This window comes from Pseudoliparis swirei, chromosome 11 (genome assembly GCF_029220125.1).
Source record: "Pseudoliparis swirei isolate HS2019 ecotype Mariana Trench chromosome 11, NWPU_hadal_v1, whole genome shotgun sequence".
NCBI lineage: Eukaryota > Metazoa > Chordata > Actinopteri > Perciformes > Liparidae > Pseudoliparis > Pseudoliparis swirei.
Window position 1 is genome coordinate 6,226,200 of NC_079398.1, and position 21,898 is coordinate 6,248,097.

The following is a 21,898-nucleotide window of genomic DNA, read 5'->3' on the forward strand; positions in this document are numbered from 1 at the left end:
TCCTTTTCTCTTTACAGTTGTTGGCTATATGCCCAAACCTCTGGCATTTAAAGCACCTCAGTGGCTTTGGCACATACACTCTCACTGGGTAACTCAGATAACCCAGAAATACCTTGTTTGGCACATTCTTCTCTTCAAACTCTATCAGTACTGATTCACTGTCCATTTTAACTCCCTCTCTTGTCATTTTCATCCTTTTAGCATTCACAATTGCTCCTCCTTTGAGATTCCTCTTTAGTTCTTCCATATCAACACTCACTGGCACCCCTGTGATAACTCCTTTACCCCCACCATTTTGTGCTCCCACCCTCCCTGTGCTCAACACCTTCATTTTTACTATTTATTTCAGACCGAGTGCTTTCTCAAGTTGTTCTTCATTTGCACACCTCACCAGTAAATTGCCATCACTTAGAACCTTTGCATACATAATCTCCCCTATTTTATTTGCCAGAGCTGTTGTTAGTACAAACGGACTGATTTTCTTCATGTTCTCTTGATCCTTCTCATGGAACCTTACTATGACAATACATGTATCTGTTTTTCCTCTCTGCCCTTGCTCATCTCTTTCTCTCTCACTTTCCGAATTATTATTGTCGGCTTTTGTTTGTTTATTAGTCTGTACATACTTGCCTCGACCATTACTTCTCAGCCCCCCTAACTCCCCCTCACTCTCTTCACTCCTATGACCACACTCCATGTCTGCCCAGCTGCCTATGCCTGATACCTTCACGGAGCAATCGTGCCCAACTGCCTCCAAAGAATCTGTCTCCTCTTGATTCAAATGTCGCCCAACCTGCCGACTAGCTCTTCCTCGTGCATGTCCTGTAGATGACGCCGCCATCTCTTTCTCTCGATCACGGTTCCTACTTCGAGAGCGCTCTTTTCGGTAACTTTGCAGGTTTGTCGACACGTCACCCCTCCCTCCACCTCTATCTCGGGGACGCCCCGCCATGTTCTCCCAATGCCAACTGACTGTTGCTGCTGTAGTTCCGCCGTTTAGTTAGCAAAAGCCCACTCGGATCCAAAAACCCAAGCTGAAGCTTACAGGAAGTTCCTGCGTAACGTTCAATTCAATTCAGTTTATTTGTATAGCCCAATTTCACAAATTACAAATTAGTCTCGGAGTGCTTTACAATCTGTACACATAGACATCCCTGCCCCAAAACCTCGCATCGGACCAGGAAAAACTCCCAAATAACCCTTCAGGGGGGGAAAAAGGGAAGAAACCTTCAGGAGAGCAACAGAGGAGGATCCCTCTCCAGAATGGACAGGTGCAATAGATGTCATGTGTACAGAAGGACAGATTTAGAGTTTAAATACATTCAATGAATGTGACAGAGTGTATGAATAGTTCATAGTAGGCATATTCCACGATGGAGACCTCCACGATCCATCAGGCAGATGGCGGTAGAGAGGAGGAGTTGGTGGAGTCTCAACAGTGGGCGGAGTCTCAACAGGACAGTAGCGTAGTCAGGAGCAGGAATTCCACGACCCAGACCTCGATGATCCATCAGGCAGATAGGATCTATGCCGTCTCATAGGGTCCGATGACCCCATGAGACGTGAAGTCAAAAGGACTCCGGGGAGAAAGCAGAGTTAGTAACGTGTGATTGAGAGATGAAAATTCATCCTTAAGGAGAGAAAAAAAATGAGATAGGTACTCAGTGCATCCTAAAAGGTCCCTCGGCAGCTATAAGCCTATAGCAGCATATCAAGGGGCTGGACCTGGGCAAACCTGATTCAGCCCTAACTATAAGCTCTGTCAAAGAGGAAAGTCTTAAGTCGACTCTTAAACGAGGTGACCGGGACCAAACAGCTACTCCCTGACTCTCTCCAAGGCTCCCACACGTGTGTCGAGGCGCCAGGAAGACTTTTTGTGACGCTTGTTGATGACGTATGTGATTACGAGCCAGCTGTACCACGTGACCGATTCAGAAAATGGTTCGTATTTGGTGCTCGATTAGAAATAAAAGTGTCATTAAAGCACACCGGATTCCCAATCACATTCTGTGGACTCTGGACTTTATTGCGCATTTGTTTGCAAAGTATTCAAACTTCTTTTTTTATGATGGAAGCAGCAAGAAAGACGAGAGTTCCTCTGTCTGGAGCATTTTGAGCTGATCTCTCCGAGTAAGGGATGCACATAGTAATAATAACTATGGTAAATATTATATCCATCCAGCTTCATCTGTGCCCTGTGAAAGGGTATTTTCATAGGCACTGTGGATATGTTGATATTTTTTAAATAAAAATGTATAAATTGTTGTCCATAGTAACATAAGCACAGTCTCCCGAATGTGTTCCCACTTTCTCTTTTGACCCTGTCTTTGTATCATGAAGACAGACACCATATTAATTAGTTCATAATTCATTTATTGGCATCACAAACATCATTCATTAATTTTTTTCAATTCATCCATCCATCCATCCATTCTCATCCGCTTATTCCGGGGTCGGGTCGCGGGGGCAGCAGACCCAGCAGGTTGACCCAGACTTCCCTCTCGCCCGCGACACTTTCCAGCTCATTCTGGGGATCGGCGTTCCCAGGCCAGCCGGGAGATATAATCTCTCCAGCGTGTCCTGGGTCTTCCCCGGGGTCTCCTCCCAGTAGGACGTGCCTGGAAAACCTCTAACGGGAGGCGTCCAGGAGGCATCCGAATCAGTTGCCCGAACCACCTCAGCTGACTCCTTTCAATTCAAAGCTTCACAAAGTTACGGTGTCGTTGTCATCCCTCTGCCTGTGTTACATTTATTGTCCACTTGGTGGCGCAGTAGAGCAGATGAAGCTTCGGCACATGAGTGAACCAACTGGATGGAAAGCTTCAGGAGGCTTCATCAATATATATGTATATATATACACATAATACAGGACTGTCTCAGAAAATTAGAATATTGTGATAAAGTTCTTTATTTTCTGTAATGCAATTAAAAAAACAAAAATGTCATGCATTCTGGATTCATTACAAATCAACTGAAATATTGCAAGCCTTTTATTCTTTTAATATTGCTGATTATGGCTTACAGCTTAAGAAAACTCTAAAATCCTATCTCATAAAATTTTAATATTTCCTCAGACCAAGTAAAAAAAAAGATTTATAACAGCTGAGTGTTTGTCAAGGCTCAGGAAACCCTTGCAGGTGTTTCGAGTTAATTAGACAATTCAAGTGATTTGTTTAATACCCTACTAGTATACTTTTTCATGATATTCTAATATTTAGAGATAGGATATTTGAGTTTTCTTAAGCTGTAAGCCATAATCAGCAATATTAAAAGAATAAAAGGCTTGCAATATTTCAGTTGATTTGTAATGAATCCAGAATGTATGACATTTTTGTTTTTTTAATTGCATTACAGAAAATAAAGAACTTCATCACAATATTCTAATTTTCTGAGACAGTCCTGTATATATATATAAATATATATATATATGTTGACTTCCGTTCATAAAGCTGCAGCTTTTAATATGAAAAGTGTTTTAAAGTGTTCCTGCTGCACTAAACCAGGTGAATGTGTTCCTCTGTGTAGTAGAGGCTTTCTCGTCTTTAATCAAAGGAATCGTGGGACTCACATGACGGAGACGATGTCTCCTCATGGACCTCGGAGCTCCTCACGCTCCACCGGTTCAGTAGAACCACGTCACAGTCAGACCCCCATCTGGGTTCAGGGAGGGCTGCAAGAACAGAGACAGGGTTTATCCATGAAGCATAGACTTCTATACAACCAGAGGAATCGCCCCCTGGTGGTCAGGAGAGAGAATGCAGCTTTAACAGATGAACATAGACTTCTATACAACCAGAGGACTCGCCCCCTGGTGGTCAGCAGAGACCACTATTGTGGATGGGGGCCATCGTCGACCGGTGGAAAGAGCACTTTGAGGAGCTCATAAACCCGGCCAACATGTCCACTGGAGAGGAGGCAGCTCCTGAAGACTTGGGGAGGGTTCACCCAAACCCCTGGCAGAGGTCACTAAGGTGGTCGAAAAGCTCCTTGGATGCTGAAGGCACTGAACATTGTTGGACTGTCTTGGCTGACACGCCTCTTCAATGGAACAGTGTCCATGGACTGATTTCTGAGTTATTCTGTTTTTATTATTTCAACTTTCTTTAAGAAATATAACTCTTCAGATTCATCAATATAAATGAATTGATTTAACTTTTGGAATAAAGGATCAGAATCAATCAGCCTCCACTTTTATATTAATGTTATAATATAATACTAATATTTATTTGACCCTGACTTCACCTTCATCCTCTTTAAAAACACCTTCATGTACAAATCAGCTGTTGTGGTACAGTTCAGAATAAATAAAAACAGTGGCCAGCGCCAGAGGTTCGATCCCGGGGAGAGAATGAGAGTCAGTCCCTCCTCAGAGAAGTACTGGAAGTAACCAGTGATCCAAACCAGTGCAGCAACAGGAAACTGGCTTCATGACCACGACTCATCTGCTCAGAACGCTGCTGCTTCGTCTCCTACTGGATCGGATTGGCAGAGGAGCGTCACGTGGGATTATTTATTCAACGGCTCTGTGGGTTCAAAAAACCGTGAAGGTGAAATAAAAGCTGTTAAAAAGCTGAAAATATAAAACAAAAATGAACGTTAAATGAACCTAAAGCTTGTTAAGTTCAGACAAAGAGGCTTGAGATCAATTTAATAATAATTTACTGGTAAGTATCACAAACATCTTCTCTCCTGGTGTCCTGTGAGGAGAGCAAACACAACCCTCAAGCGGAGGAGAGTCGTCCAGTGGTGAGAGATTTGATGAAGGACTTGAACAAAAGATTGAGTAAATGTGTTATTTATATTTTAATCCTCTGGGATCTCTAGCGCCCCTTGAGGGGAGATTCTTATGTACAGTCTATGTCATGTAGCCACTTTCCTGCTGCAGCTCTTGCACTGGTTTAGCTCAGTGGTTACTTCCTCAAATCTATCAGATTACGATGTTCTCTCCCTCCCTGGGTTCAAACCTCGGGCGCTGTCCAGTGTTTTCTGTCTTTGACTTTGACTCTTTATGATACAATGACAGGGTCAAAACAAAAAGTGGAAACACATTCGGGAGAGTGTGCTTATGTTACTATGGACAACAATTTATACATTTTTATTTAAAAAATATCAAAGCACCTCAAACATTAAAGAAATTACAGATTTCTTACATCTTTTACATTGAAAAATGTCCTAATTGATACATTACAATTGTTTGATTGCTATTGTCGGGGATTTCAGATATGTATGGAACACATCTGCATTATTCATTTCCTGGGGAAATCTATATACAGGACTTTTTTTAACATACAAAAGTCTGACTTATTTTTATAAACTCTTCCTTGGTAAAGTAAAAATGTTTTAATGTTAGCATAATTTAAGCTAAATCTCAGAAACGATCTATAAAGATACAAAATCAGTTCATTGTTTCCTTTTATATGTTAGTGTATGATTTGTCGACATCTTATTTTGATAAACGGATGTTGTTTCACGTGGTTCTTTCCGCTAACTTTGCAAAACCGGATGTTGTCACTTTTGGGCGGCTTTAGCTCAGTGGGGTAAGAGGGCCATCCTGCAACCGCAAGGTTGTGGGTTCGATCCCCGCTCTCCCCATTAGTTGCAAGTCGAAGTGTCCTTGAGCAAGGCACTGAACCCCCAGTTGCTTCCCGGGCGCTTCACCGCAGCCCACTGCTCCTTAATATAACTAAGGATGGGTTAAATGCAGAGAACTAATTTCCCCTTGGGGATTAATAAAAGTGTATATTCTATTGTCTATTCTATTCTAAATCCTTCCGCTAACTTTATCAAAACCCTCGCGCGATCCTGATCGAATGCGTTTACCGTGAGCATCAGTCTCTAGGAGCAGACATGTGAGAGTCGGCTGAGTTGACCCAGAGATTCAACTCGGGGGACGGGGACGCCGCTCGCTGCGTGAGGATCCCCTCACGGACCTCTGCCGGCCCTCGCCGGGCGCATCGTCTCCGTTGCGATGCGCGGCGATTGAAACGTCTCTGATAGTTCTCGCAGATGTTACGTCATCTGATCGGCCGTTTGAGCCCGATCAAAACCGATAATGGGAATATCGGCCGATATGGATCGGCGCCGATCAGATCGGTGCATCCCTAATATATACCTATATACATATACACATATATAAGAGTCAATAGAATCGATTGGTACCAAGACTTGGGGCTTAACTCTCCTCAAGAGCTCCGCCCCCAGTGCTACTTCAGTACTGTAGGTGCTAAAAGAAAACCCAAATACACTATATGTTTCACTTGAAATTTAAACAATTCATCCTAAAGATTTTACTCTGCAAACTGGATGAAGTCTAGCTACAGCTTTAGCTCTGGTGTGATTATATTGGTTAGTTTTTGCCATCACACATGTCAACTTAAAATAGCATTGGCTAGCTAATGGCGACCAGTGAAGGTTTGAATCTGAGCTCTGATGATAACAACCAGCTATCATTACAACACATGTGCAGAAAATAATCACAGAGACTGCTCTTTAAAACTGTAACCTTAACAATAATCATCAAATTCCATAATATTGTGTATCACCACTGGGGCGTTTTGCAGTTGAGTTTGAAGTGGCGGGGATGAGAGTCAGCACCTCCACATCTGAGGCCATGGTGCTCTGCCGGAAACCGGTGGATTGATCCTCCAGGTGGGACAGAGTGCCCCAAGCGAAGGAGTTAAAGTATCTCTGGGTCTGGTTCACGAGTGAGGGTAAGATGGAGAGAGATCGACAGGCGGATCGGTGCGGCTGCAGCAGTGAAACAGGCGCTATACCGGACCCTCTTGGTGAAGAGGAGCTGAGCCGAAAGGCAAAGCTCTCAATTTACTGGTCGGGCTACGTTCCAATCCTTACGAACTTTGGGCCGTGACCAAAAGAACAAGGTAGCCAATACAAGCAGCCAAAATGAGTTTCCTGCGTAGGGTGGCCGGGCTCAGCCTTAGAGATCGGGTACGGAGCTCGGACATCAGGAGGGAGCTTAGTGTCGAGCCGCTACTCCTTCGCATCGAAAGGAGTCAGCTGAGGTGGTTCGGGCGTCTCCCTTTAGAGGTTTTCCAAGTACGTCCAACTGGGAAGAGACCCCGGGGAAGACCCAGGACCCGCTGGAGGGATTACATCTCGCTGCTGGCCTAGGAACGCCTCAGGATCCTCCAGAAAGAGCTGGAAAATGTTGCGGGTGAGAGGGAAGTCTGGGTCAACCTGCTGGGTCTGCTGCCCCCAAGACCCGACCCCGGACTAAGCGGATGAGAGTGGATGGATGGAAACAAAAATAAGAAGAAAGTACTCTAAACAAGGCAGATCCTCACCGCAGCAGTAAAGTACAGTAACTATAATTGTATCACACAAAAGCCGCGGCATTGGACCGATAACTGATGAAATTCAGTCTGCTGACATATTCTTGGTGGAGGATCTCAACTCAACAAAGCTCAGCAGACTGGATCGCTATGACAGTAGCTACAAGCACAACAGGAACACTCGGGGGTTCACAAAATACCCGATGACAAAGAACAGGGCAGGTAAAGCTAAACAAAACAAACACGGTGACTTCTCTACCCAGATAATATTCTCTTAGTGGAGATGGCTTCGTAGTGGTTAGTGGATAGAGTCCTCCCAGTTGGAAGTGAGTCACTGCCCCAAACGAGGGAGGTCCAGTTTCTCACGGTCTTGTTGACAAGTGAGGGAGTCGAATGAATGTCAACTTTACCAAAACCAGAACAACTAAAATGAGTTCTCTCCTGTGTGAGTTAACATGTGACTCTTTAAATGACCACTCCGTGCAAAAGATGTTTTACAGAGTGAGCAGCTGAAAGGTTTCTCTCCTGTGTGAGTTAACATGTGTCTCTTTAAATGACCACTCCGTGCAAAAGATGTTTTACAGAGTGAGCAGCTGAAAGGTTTCTCTCCTGTGTGAGTTAACATGTGTCTCTTTAAATGACTGCTCAGTGTAAAACATCTTTTACAGACTGAGCAGCTGAAAGGTTTCTCTCCTGTGTGAGTTAACATGTGTTTCTTTAAATTACTGCTCAGTGTAAAACATCTTTTACAGACTGAGCAGCTGAAAGGTTTCTCTCCTGTGTGAGTTAACATGTGTTTCTTTAAATTACTGCTCAGTGTAAAACATCTTTTACAGACTGAGCAGCTGAAAGGTTTCTCACCTGTGTGAGCTAACATGTGTCTCTTTAAATGACTGCTCTCTGTAAAAGATGTTTTACAGACTGAGCAGCTGAAAGGTTTCTCTCCTGTGTGAGTTAACATGTGTCTCTTTAAATGTCCCCTCTCTGTAAAAGATCTTTTACAGACTGAGCAGCTGAAAGGTTTCTCTCCTGTGTGCATTAACATGTGACTCTTTAAAGTTCCACTGTGTGCAAAACATGTTTTACAGACTGAGCAGCTGAAAGGTTTCTCTCCTGTGTGCGTCAACATGTGACTCTTTAAAGTTCCACTGTGTGCAAAACATGTTTTACAGACTGAGCAGCTGAAAGGTTTCTCTCCTGTGTGAGTTAACATGTGACTCTTTAAAGTTCCACTGTGTGCAAAACATGTTTTACAGACTGAGCAGCTGAAAGGTTTCTCTCTTGTGTGAGTTAACATGTGTTTCTTAAAATTTCCTTTGAGGTGAAATCTTTTCCCACATTTAGAGCAGCTTAATGGTTTCTCACTAGAACTACATTTTGAATCACTGACAGAAACTTCATCATTAGTCAACGAGTTTAAACCTGATTGAGGTTCTCTGGTCTTCTTCCAATCAACAGAGTCATCAGGATCTGGTTCTGAAGAGTCTCCAGTCTTTTCATCAGGATCTGGAGGTCTATCTGCATCTGTGTTCCTGGCTGGTTCTGGTCCTCCACAATCATCCCCATCAGCTTCTATTTTCATCTGTTCAGTATGTCTTTGATGAAGCTGAGAGGACTGAGCTTCCTCTTCAGCTTCACTCTTCACAGGAGTGACTGAGAACGTGAGACCAGCCTCCTCCAGCCCTTGAAGCTGCTCTCCCTCCTGACTGGTCCAGAGTTTCTCATGTACCTCTTTAATGTGTGGGGGCTCAGGGTTCTCTTGGTCCTCCTGTTCCTCTTTAATGTGAGGAGGCTCAGGGTTCTCTTGGTCCTCCTGTTCCTCTTTAATGTGGGGGGGCTCAGGGTTCTCTTGGTCCTCTTTAATGTGTGGGGGCTCAGGGTTCTCTTGGTCCTCCTGTTCCTCTTTAATGTGGGGGTATCTGGGACATCCTGTTCCTCTTTAACTAGTGGGGGCTCTGGATGCACCTGGTCCAGATTGGCGCTCCAGAACTGCTGCTCAGAAGGAACCTCTTCTTTAACCACCAACAGCTGCTGGACGTCTGTGGAGAATAGTAACATACATTTATACATCTTATGAATCTCTTATTAAACTGTTATTTATTCAAGAAGTATCACTGACAAATCTGAATTAGTTGTGTATGAGAAAAGCATGACCTCTAAATAAAAAGAACATTACATATCATGTAGCAGACACTTTTATCCAAATCGACTTACAATAAGTGAATTCAACCACGAGTACAAACTCAGAACAATAAAGAAAGTAACATTTTTTCAAGAAAGTCAAACTACTATAATACCATAATAGCATAATACAATAAGGAATTCCATAAGTAATGACATGAGTAATACCATAGTGCAATTCAAGTGTGACTGAAATGCTTATCTATTTTTATTCAAGGTATAGTCGGAAAAGATGTGTTTTTAATTTTCAAGGGAAGATGTAAAAGCCTTCTGCTGTCCAGATATCATGCGAGCAAATGACAGAGCCGAGAGAATTAGTGAACACAGAGAAGAGGAGGGGACCCAGGACAGAGCCTTGAGGGACACCAGTAGTCAGAGGAAGAGGGGACCCAGGACAGAACCTTGAGGGATCCCAGTAGTGAGAGGAAGAGGGGACCCAGGACAGAGCCTTGAGGGACCCCAGTAGTGAGAGGAAGAGGGGACCCAGGAGGGAGACTTAAGGGACCTCCTCCCCACCGCCATCTGCCTGATGGATCGTGGAGGTCTCCATCGTGGAATATGCCTACTATGAACTATTCATACACTCTGTCATATTCATTGAATGTATTTTAACTCTAAATCTGTCCTTCTGTACACATTACATCTATTGCATCTGTCCATCCTAGGAGAGGGATCCTCCTCTGTTGCTCTCCTGCAGGTTTCTTCCCTTTTTTCCCCCTGAAGGGTTATTTGGGAGTTTTTCCTGGTCCGATGTGAGGTTTTGGGGCAGGGATGTCTATGTGTACAGATTGTAAAGCACTCCGAGACAAATTTGTAATTTGTGAAATTGGGCTATACAAATAAACTGAATTGAATTGAATTGAATTGAGAGAGCAAGGTTCAGACACAGATCCTCTCCAAGTTACCCGGTAAGTGCGGTCGTTCAGGTAGGATGGGAAGAGGGAGAGTGCAGTGCCTGAAATACCAGGTCTTGAAGGGAGGAAATAAGGATCTGGTGGTTCAATGTGTCAAATGCTGAAGAAAGGTCTAGAAGGATAAGGACAGATCAGAGAGAGGCTTCTTTAGCAGTGTGAAGTTGCTCAGAGACAGCAAAGAGGGCAGTCTGTCGAGTGGCCGGCCTTGAATCCAGATTGGTCAGGGTCAAGAAGGTTGAGATGTGGTACAGTACAAAGTAGAAGTACCTGGGTGTTCACCTGAACAATAAACTGGATCACACTCATGCACTTTACAAAAAGGGACAGAGCAGACCATCGGCTGAGGAGACTGAGGTCTTGTGGACCTTCTTTGACTGCGGTGGCATCAGCCATCTTTGATGGAGTGGTCTGCTGGAGCAGCAGCATCTCTACAGCTGACAGGAAGAGACTGACCAAACTGGAAAGCACCTCCCACCCCATGCAGGCTACTAGCAGCTCTGCACAGCTCCTTTCATCCCGCTGTGTGAAGGAGAGGAACCACAAGTCCTTCCTTCCTGCTGCCGTCAGGCTGCACAACCAGCTGACCTCCCAGGAGACCACAACACACTTCAACCTGAGCAACATATATACACTGTGCAAAATAGTTATATTTATTCTGTCTGTATAGATCAGTGGTCCCCAAACTATGGCCCACGGGCCGAATCCGGCCCGACTTCACATTTGGACCGGCCCCCTGAACAATACCAGAGACGCGTTCCGATTTATTATTTTTTTCACCTGGCCCGCTGCCGTTGAGATTGCAGTGAGACGGGAGAAAATGTGTGAAGTGGTGCTCTTCGCAATAAAACATCTTTGATGGACGGGACGTGCTCGCATCTCGGCCAATCAGCGTTTGGGAAGTTAGGTTAGCTTGAATGTTAGCCGCTACATCTGCTGCTGTCACGCTGCAGCGATACTAACAAAGTACCACGTCGTTAAACACGATGTGATTTAGCATATTTTTAGTATCGATACTTCATTAAAGAGCGCGATCAGAGCGCTGTTAAATGCTGTCTGCACTCAGCCGTGATGCGCACGCACAGGTGAGCACACTCACCTCTCACTAGCACCCCCCCCCCCCACCCCCCGGCTGGCCCTCCAGCAGACAAGGGAAACGTTATGTGGCCCTCAGGAAAAAGTTTGGGGACCCCTGGTATAGATATTCAGTTATTGTTCATTATTTACTGTTCAAATTATTATTGTTTGTTTTACTTTATTTTGACTGTCTCTTGTGTTTACTTTACCATGTTTGCTGCTGTAATCTTGGAAATGTCCCCACTGCCGGACCAGTATAGGATTTATATATATATATACACATACACACTGAATACTTATAACAATGTGATATTTCAGGTTTTTTTTTAAACATTTGCAAACATTTCTACATTTCGGTTTTTTTTCTGTCAAGAAGGGATGCCGAGTGAAAAATGAGAAATAAAATCGACTTCTTTGCTTTTTACTGTACTACTACATCTCAGAGTTACATATAGTACTTTACTGTACCACACCTCAGAGGTACATATTGTATTGTTACTGTAGTGTAGGTGCGTGGAAAATAACGAAGAGTCGAGTGATTCTGCTTGCTCGTGGTTGTTTATTTTCCTTTCCAACACCTGCCATGTTCTCCACTTCCTGGTGCCCTTTAACCCCCCTCGTCACGAGGGCTACGCCCCTTTCCTTAAAGGGCCCTCGTGGTCGTATACCACTACATCACTCCCCCAGAATTCACCTAGCCCTACAACCCGCTCAATGTCTGGGGCCGGATCAATCGACCATGACTCCGTGTCTCTGGGGCGGGGCAGGACCTCTGTTGAGGCTTCCCTTGGGTCTGGCTGTGGGCAGGTAAGGGGCGAGGTCGCCCCGTTGTGGGTAAAGCCACCTACGGCTGGTCCAGGTCCAAATGTGCAGGTTTAAGGCGGTCTACCGACACGTATTCCCGGCGGCCGCCCATGTCGATTTTGCAGGCTTTGTCTCCGGTCTCCAGAACGCGAAACGGCCCGATATAGGTGGGTTGAAAGGTTCCCCGGTGGCAGTCCTGGCGCACAAATACATACTCCGCTGACTTGAGGCTGGATGGGACGTGTGACTGCGGCAGGCCGTGCTGCGATGTGGGCACCGGTTTGAACAGCCTGGCCTTTTCCCACAATGTTTCTCTCTCCTGGGTCACAGACCAAGGGTCTGTGACTTTGGGGATAAACTCCCCCGGGACCCGCAGTGGCTGTCCATAAACCAGCTCGGCAGATGAGGCCTGTAGATCCTCTTTGGGGGCCGACCTAAGCCCCGACATGACCCACGGAAGCCTGTCCACCCAACCACTGTCTTTGAGGCTGGCCCGGAGAGCAGCTTTCAAAGAGATGGAAGCCGCACAACCCATTAGCCTGTGGGTGGTAGGCCGTTGTCCGATGGAGCTTCACCCCGAGGCTTCCTGCCACCGCATTCCACAGCTCCGATGTGAACTGCGGGCCTCGGTCTGAGGATACATCAGCTGGGGCTCCGAACCTGAAACCCAGGTTGAAATGAAAGCCGAACCACTTCCTCCGTTGTTGTCGATGCCAACGGCACCGCTTCTGGCCAGCGAGTGGTTCGGTCCACCATTGTGAGGAGATACGTGAAACCACGGGATGGGGGCAAAGGGCCTACCAAGTCCACATTCACGTGGTCAAACCTCCTTTCCGGCACCGAGAACTGTGCTAAAGGGGCCTTTATGTGACGGTGGACCTTGGCGCGCTGGCACACCACAGGTCCTGGCCCACTCTCGTACATCCTTCTTCAGCCCGTGCCAGACGAACATTGCTGCCACCAACTTCTGTGACAGCCCAAGCACCGTCTGGAAAACCTGTCGCCTCCAGCCGTCTGGAACCACTGGCCGTGGCTGGCCTGTGGAGACGTCGCACAGAAGCGTTGTGCCGGTCTCGCCAAACGGAACGTCCTCCAACCGCAGCCCCGTCTCTGCCGTCCTCAATCCGAGAATGCCTGGGTCTGTAATCTGCTCCTCGGCCATCTTGCTGTAGTCCAATCCCATCTGGACAGCCCCGGAGAGGCAGTCTGCGACCAGGTTCTCCTTGCCTGCGACATGCTGCTGATCTGTCGTGAACTCTGATATGTAGGCGAGCTGGCGCTGCTGCCGCGCAGACCACGGTTCGGCGCTCTTCCTCATGGCAAACGTCAGCGGCTTGTGGTCCACATACGCGGTGAACTGCCGAGCCTCCAGCAAGAACCGGAAATGCCGAACGGCCAGAAAAAGGCCGAGGAGTTCTCGGTCGAACGTACTATACTTCCGCTCATTTGGGCGCAACTGCCGACTGAAGAAAGCGAGCGGTTGCCACTCGGGCTGCAACTAACAATTATTTTGATAATCGATTAATCTGTTGATTATTTTATCGATTAATCGATTAAAAAAACAAAAACACTAATTTTCAACCCTTTATTCAAAACAGGGTCCATACAGTCATGGAAAACCTGGAAAAGTCATGGAATTTTTAAATGGCTATTAGCAGGCCTAGAAAAGTAATTGAAAAAAATAAAATCCCCAAATGTTTGGAAAAGTAATGCAAATTTGTTTTATTCAAATGTTAATTTACACGGTATATTTACGGTATGCTTTGGAATTCTCATTGTTATTTTAAATACTACATCTTCTCACTTGTTCATGTATACACAGAGTTTTCATTAAATGTTTAATCATGGAAATTTGGTTTAAAGTCATGGAAAGGTCCTGGAGATCCACTGGTCAGCATGTGTATGAACCTGCTCACTGGTCATGTGGATGAACCCTGTCACAAACAGACTGACAGCGGTTTGGCCATTTATGGGTTAAACGCCTAATACAGTGAGGGGGCGTGGCTTATCTCTGTTGCCTTTCTCCATGAAAAAATATTTTCAGCCATCCGCCACGGAATAAATAACCACATTTTCTACGTTATACTCTTGTGGAAATGCCACACACGTCGTGCAGAGCAGCTCAGCGCTGATTGGCTCTCACAACGCAGCGTTCCGTCTCTCCCTCCACTCTGGTTTCCCCTGCGCCGCTCTGCGCTCAAATCTACTTTGTTTACACTCCGTGACTTATTGAGCGCCGTAATAATCGCGCGACACAAGGAATCGATAATGAAATTCGTTGCCAACTATTTTAAAAATCGATTTTTATCGATTCGTTGTTCCAGCCCTAGTTGCCACGCCCCCTTCACCCACTGCTCGTGCACGGCACCCACCGCGTAGTCCGAAGCGTCCGTGGTGATGGCAATCCAGGCACCGCGTCCCAAACGTGCGTATGGGGGTACCGTTAGCTGCTTCTAGGGGGGGGCCCTGCCCGCCGGTCAGCATGTCCACCCGCGATGCAGGCACCACGATCCTCTGCGCACCCGTGTCGCAGAGAAAGCGCCGCCCGGAAACGTCGTCCTTGATGAACAGCAGCCTGCCTTCCTGCCCGACGCTCATGGCTGCGCCGGCTCTGGCATTTCTCGTCCTGCTGAAGCTGCACGGAGATCTGCAGCGTGTAGCCTTTGGCCCAAACCTAGCATGGTAATAGCACATGCCGGTAGACCTCTGCCGTTGGCTCACTGCTGCCGCTGTGGCAACGACATCCGTCTCTCGGCAGCCATGCCGTGGGTTGAGTCGGCCTCAGCGCCGCAGTGTAGCTCTGTTGGCCAGCCAGAAAAAACTTAACGGCCTCCTCGGCTAACTCCTGACAGTCGGTGATCGCGGTGTTGGCCAACGCGGCTCGCACCGGCAGGGATAGCTGCTGCAGAAAGAGTTCTTGAAACAGAAAGTCCGGTCTGTGCCGTCCCAGCAGAGCTAACATTGTGTCCATGAGCTCTGACGGCTTGCTGTCGCCGAGGCCGTTCAGCGAGAGTAAGCGGCGAGCCCGCTCAGAGTCAGACAGCCCGAAGATCTTCAGCAGCCGGTCTTAAATATGAAATATGGGCCTGATAAAGAAATATCATGTCTGCATTTCAAGGTTCGCTACACGCCCAACCCAATTCAACATTCAGACTTGCCATCAGGATTTAAAGTAAACCTTTTCTGATCTTAGCAAATGGCTGCAATGAAACAAAGAGTTAACATTTTAAAAGGGGTCTGAATACTTTCCGTACCCACTGTATGTTCCTCTCAACAAGACCAGCCGACAAAAGCATTCAAGAGCAGCACCACACAGATCAGTCAGCAGTGACACACTGAACCGCTTCTTTGCCCGCTTTGAAACACGCCACAGCGGAGCAACAGCTGAGAAGAACCAGCCCAAGGAGGAAGAGCAGACACTCTTCATCCAGCACCACCAGATGAGGTCTGCTGTTTGTAACACAATATGTACCTCTGATGTAGTACAGTAACAATACAATATGTACCTCTGATGTAGTACAGTAACAATACAATATGTACCTGCGAGATGTATCGTAGTAAAAAGTATGACCGTGTTTAAATACTGCAGTACAGTACCTGTAACTACCTCAGTACATGATGTGAATACTTCCTCCAGAACTGGTTCCATCAGGTTAACGTGAAAAACAAAGAGAACCAACCTGCTCGTTGCAACCGGAATTCCGGGTTGAACACGGCGTGCAGCAGCTTCCGGTGTCGCTCGTTCTCCTCTTTTAAACTACACAGTTCCTCCTCGTACTCTGAGAACGTTCCTTCAAACAGCCCGCAGATCTCCTGCGCAGCCGCAGTGAGTCGCTGGTTGACTAAACCTCTCAGCATTTGGGCTTTAGACATTTTCACGAGCTCAGAAACGTTTCCTCCAGACAACTCCGTTAAAAACGCTCCGCTCACTCGGCTCCGCTCGGTGTCGCTCGGCTCCGCTCACTCGGCTCCGCTCGGTGTCGCTCGGCTCCGCTCGAGTCCGTGTATCTCCTGCTGGCACGATGACGTCATGAGCTCCGCAGGACACGAGGAGACAATCCGGACGTTTCCGATGAAGCGGAACAACACAGAGTCGCTCGCACAGGGTCACGTGGGCGATGAGACGCACCGTTTAGTCTCCAGAGAGTCACTGCTACTCGCGCCGTGTGGCCGAGTTCCGTCTCCGTCTCCTTCCTGTTGCCACGCGACGCGAGCTTCGTGAGTCTGAGGTTACACTTTCTACAAAGTCCACTTCAACACGTGTGTCCGCACATCCGGGCTCTGGTGGGCAGCGACGTGTCCTTTGTCTCGAGGCTTCCACACGTGTGTCGAGGCGCAGGAAGATGTTTCGTGAAGCGGATGTCGAGGCGCCTGTTGATGACGTATGTGATGACGAGCCGGCTGTACCACGTGACCCAGGGCTCTCAAGTCTCACGCATTGAGCGTGAGACTCACGCATTGAGCGTGAGACTCACGCATTGAGCGTGAGACTCACGCATTTCGGTCTTAAGTCACGCATTGAGCGTGAGACTCACGCATTGAGCGTGAGACTCACGCATTTCGGTCTTAAGTCACGCACTCCCGCCACACATCGTATTTCTCACGCTGAAAAAAACTCTCGGCTATTTAATGTTTTAATGTGCGCGCTCAAACATGAGCCTGCCCTCACCATGGAGGAATCAAGCTCCCTGGAGTTCTGCTGTGAGGAGCCACTTAGCCAATCAAAAAAAAGAAATGGGCAACACAATAGCCAATCAGAAAAAATACCGTATCTGTTGTATCTGGGAAAGATTTGCGCGCGACTGACTGATATCCGAAAATTTCGAGGGGGGGGCTGATGGAAATGTCACTCTTGCCTGTCTTCAAAACATGAGAGCCCTGTGACCGATTCAGAAAATGGTTCGTATTTGGTGCTCGATTAGAAATAAAAGTGTCATTAAATCGCAACGGATTCCCAATCACATTCTGTGGACTCTGGACTTTGTTGCGCATTTGTTTGCAAAGTATTCAAACTTCTTTTTTTACGATGGAAGCAGCAAGAAAGACGAGAGTTCCTCTGTCTGGAGCATTTTGAGCTGATCTCTCCTCATAAGGGATGCACATAGTATTAATAACTATGGTAAATATTATATCCATCCAGCTTTATATGTGCCCTGTGAAAGGTTATTTCATAGGCACTGTGGATATGTTGATATTTTTTAAATAAAAATGTATAAATTGTTGTCCATAGTAGCCTAACATAAGCACAGTCTCCCGAATGTGTTTCCACTTTTTCTTTTGACCAGTGGCGGCTGGTGACATTTTATTTGGGGGGGGGGGGGGCGCAGTTGGGCGACGCGGTTTAAATAGCACTCAACAATGAGAAGAAAAGAGGTTTTGAGTCGAATATTGTAAAAAATAAAGCTTTATTTCAAGAAAACACCGTGCTCAACACTGTCCAATAACAACTATCAACACACTGTAACTTTGGGCATGAGAGGTTCAGAGCAGAATGCTTTAAGAAACATTGGGTTGGGTTTCAGAGGTTTGCAAAATAAAAGAGTTTCACCCTCACATGAAAGAGGTTCAGAGCAGAACGTTTTAGTCTGTCATTTTAGTCTGTCATACATTTATATCTACTGAATAAGATATAGTATATAGTGTATATAGGTAAATATTAGGGATGCACCGATGTGATCGGCGCCGATATTCCCATTATCGGTTTTGATCGGCGTTCTCAAAACGGCCGATCAGATGACGTAACATCTGCGAGAACTATCAGAGACGTTTCAATCAATGCGCGCGCACAGAGACGATGCGCCGGGCGGGCAGAGGTCAGAGGTCCGCGAGGATCCTCACGCAGCGAAGCGCGTCCGTCCCCCGAGTTGAATCTCTGGGTCAACTCAGCCGACTCTCACATGTCTGCTCCTAGAGACTGATGCTCACGGTAAACGCATTCGATCAGGAGCGCGCGAGGGTTTTGATAAAGTTAGCGGAAGGATTTAAGTGACAACATCCGGTTTTGCAAAGTTAGCGGAAAGAACCACGTGAAACAACATCCGTTTATCAAAATAAGATGTCGACAAATCATACACTAACATATAAAAGTAAACAATGAACTGATTTTGTATCTTTATAGATCGTTTCTGAGATTTAGCTTAAATTATGCTAACATTAAAACATTTTTACTTTACCAAGGAAGAGTTTATAAAAATAAGTCAGACTTTTGTATGTTAAGAAAAGTCCTGTATATAGATTTCCCCAGGAAATGAATAATGCAGATGTGTTCCATACATATCTGAAATCCCCTACAATAGCAATCAAACTATTTTAATGTATCAATTAGGACATTTTTCAAAGTAAAAGATATAAGAAATCTGTAATTTCTTTAATGTTTGAGGTGCATTGATATTTTTTCAATAAAAATGTATAAATTGTCGTCTATAGTAACATAAGCACACTCTCCCGAATGTGTTTCCACTTTTTCTTTTGACCCTGTCATTGTATCATAAAGAGTCAAAGTCAAAGACAGAAAACACTGGACAGCGCCCGAGGTTTGAACCCAGGGAGGGAGAGAACATCATATTCTGATAGATTTGGGGAAGTAACCACTGAGCTAAACCAGTGCAAGAGCTGTAGCAGGAAAGTGGCTACATGACATAGACTGTACATAAGAATCTCCCCTGAAGGGGGCGCTAGAGATCCCAGAGGACTAAAATATAAATAACACATTTACTCAATCTTTTGTTCAAGTCCTTCATCAAATCTCTCACCACTGGACGACTCTCCTCCGCTTGAGGGTTGTGTTTGCTCTCCTCACAGGACACCAGGAGAGAAGATGTTTGTGATACTTACCAGTAAATTATTATTAAATTGATCTCAAGCCTCTTTGTCTGAACTTAACAAGCTTTAGGTTCATTTAACGTTCATTTTTGTTTTATATTTTCAGCTTTTTAACAGCTTTTATTTCACCTTCACGGTTTTTTTAACCCACAGAGCCGTTGAATAAATAATCCCACGTGACGCTCCTCTGCCAATCCGATCCAGTAGGGAGAAGCAGCAGCGTTCTGAGCAGATGAGTCGTGGTCATGAAGCCAGTTTCCTGTTGCTGCACTGGTTTGGATCACTGGTTACTTCCAGTACTTCTCTGAGGAGGGACTGACTCTCATTCTCTCCCCGGGATCGAACCTCTGGCGCTGGCCACTGTTTTTATTTATTCTGAACTGTACCACAACAGCTGATTTGTACATGAAGGTGTTTTTAAAGAGGATGAAGGTGAAGTCAGGGTCAAATAAATATTAGTATTATATTATAACATTATAAAAGTGGAGGCTGATTGATTCTGATCCTTTATTCCAAAAGTTAAATCAATTCATTTATATTGATGAATCTGAAGAGTTATATTTCTTAAAGAAAGTTGAAATAATAAAAACTGAATAACTCAGAAATCAGTCCATGGACACTGTTCCATTGAAGAGGCGTGTCAGCCAAGACAGTCCAACAATGTTCAGTGCCTTCAGCATCCAAGGAGCTTTTCGACCACCTTAGTGACCTCTGCCAGGGGTTTGGGTGAACCCTCCCCGAGTCTTCAGGAGCTGCCTCCTCTCCAGTGGACATGTTGGCCGGGTTTATGAGCTCCTCAAAGTGCTATTTCACGGTCCGATGGCCCCCATCCACAATAGTGGTCTCTGCTGACCACCAGGGGGCGAGTCCTCTGGTTGTATAGAAGTATATGCTTCATGTGTTAAAGCTGTATTCTCTCCACTGACCACCAGGGGCGAGTCCTCTGGTTGTATAGAAGTCTATGCTTCATGTGTTAAAGCTGTATTCTCTCTGCTGACCACCAGGGGACGATTCCTCTGGTTGTATAGAAGTCTATGCTTCATGGATAAACCCTGTCTCTGTTCCTGCAGCCCTCCCTGAACCCAGATGGGGGTCTGACTGACGTGGTTCTGCTGAACCGGTGGAGCGTGAGGAGCTCCGAGGTCCATGAGGAGACATCGTCTCCGTCATGTGAGTCCCACGTTTCCTTTGATTAAAGACGAGAAAGCCTCTAATACACAGAGGAACACATTCAACTGGTTTAGTGCAGCAGGAACACTTTAAAACACTTTTCATATTAAAAGCTGCAGCTTTATGAACGGAAGTCAACATATATATATATATTTATATATATATATATTATGTGTATATATATATACATATATATTGATGAAGCCTCCTGAAGCTTTCCATCCAGTTGGTTCACTCATGTGCCGAAGCTTCATCTGCTCTACTGCGCCACCAAGTGGACAATAAATGTAACACAGGCAGAGGGATGACAACGACACCGTAACTTTGTGAAGCTTTGAATTGAAAAAAATTAATGAATGATGTTTGTGATGCCAATAAATGAATTATGAACTAATTAATATGGTGTCTGTCTTCATGATACAAAGACAGGGTCAAAAGAGAAAGTGGAAAGACATTCGGGAGACTGTGCTTATGTTACTATGGACAACAATTTATACATTTTTATTTAAAAAATATCAACATATCCACAGTGCCTATGAAAATACCCTTTCACAGGGCACAGATGAAGCTGGATGGATATAATATTTACCATAGTTATTATTACTATGTGCATCCCTTACTCGGAGAGATCAGCTCAAAATGCTCCAGACAGAGGAACTCTCGTCTTTCTTGCTGCTTCCATCATAAAAAAGAAGTTTGAATACTTTGCAAACAAATGCGCAATAAAGTCCAGAGTCCACAGAATGTGATTGGGAATCCGGTGTGCTTTAATGACACTTTTATTTCTAATCGAGCACCAAATACGAACCATTTTCTGAATCGGTCACGTGGTACAGCTGGCTCGTAATCACATACGTCATCAACAAGCGTCACAAAAAATCTTCCTGGCGCCTCGACACACGTGTGGGAGCCTTGGAGAGAGTCAGGGAGTAGCTGTTTGGTCCCGGTCACCTCGTTTAAGAGTCGACTTAAGACTTTCCTCTTTGACAGAGCTTATAGTTAGGGCTGAATCAGGTTTGCCCAGGTCCAGCCCCTTGATATGCTGCTATAGGCTTATAGCTGCCGGGGGACGTTTTAGGATGCACTGAGTACCTATCTCATTTTTTTTCTCTCCTTAAGGATGAATTTTCATCTCTCAATCACACGTTACTAACTCTGCTTTCTCCCCGGAGTCCTTTTGACTTCACGTCTCATGGGGTCATCGGACCCTATGAGTCGGCATAGATCCTCTCTGCCTGATGGATCATCGAGGTCTGGGTCGTGTAATTCCTGCTCCTGACTACGCCACTGTCCTGTTGAGACTCCGCCCACTGTTGAGACTCCACCCACTCCTCTCTACCGCCATCTGCCTGATGGATCGTGGAGGTCTCCATCGTGGAATATGCCTACTATGAACTATTCATACACTCTGTCACATTCATTGAATGTATTTAAACTCTAAATCTGTCCTTCTGTACACATGACATCTATTGCATCTGTCCATCCTGGAGAGGGATCCTCCTCTGTTGCTCTCCTGAAGGTTTCTTCCCTTTTTTTCCCCCTGAAGGGTTATTTGGGAGGTTTTCCTGGTCCGATGTGAGGTTTTGGGGCAGGGATGTCTATGTGTACAGATTGTAAAGCACTCTGAGACAAATTTGTAAT

The 21,898-nt window shown here is 45.6% G+C and overlaps 1 protein-coding gene and 1 pseudogene across 1 annotated transcript; one reads left to right on the forward strand and one right to left on the reverse strand.

The window, feature by feature from the left end:
- LOC130201131 (gastrula zinc finger protein XlCGF8.2DB-like) overlaps nucleotides 1–21,898 on the forward strand; it is a 52,657-nt pseudogene that overhangs the window by 22,240 nt on the left and 8,519 nt on the right.
- LOC130201125 (gastrula zinc finger protein XlCGF17.1-like) lies at nucleotides 6,055–8,944 on the reverse strand. Its single transcript, XM_056425852.1, has one exon. It carries the CDS (start codon nucleotides 8,872–8,874, stop codon nucleotides 7,717–7,719), a length of 1,158 nt encoding a protein of 385 aa, XP_056281827.1. The 5' UTR covers nucleotides 8,875–8,944; the 3' UTR covers nucleotides 6,055–7,716.

Excerpts from the sequence above, each read along its gene's own strand:
- LOC130201125 (XM_056425852.1), bottom strand. The coding sequence starts at position 8,874 with ATGAAAATAGAAGCTGATGGGGATGATTGTGGAGGACCAGAACCAGCC.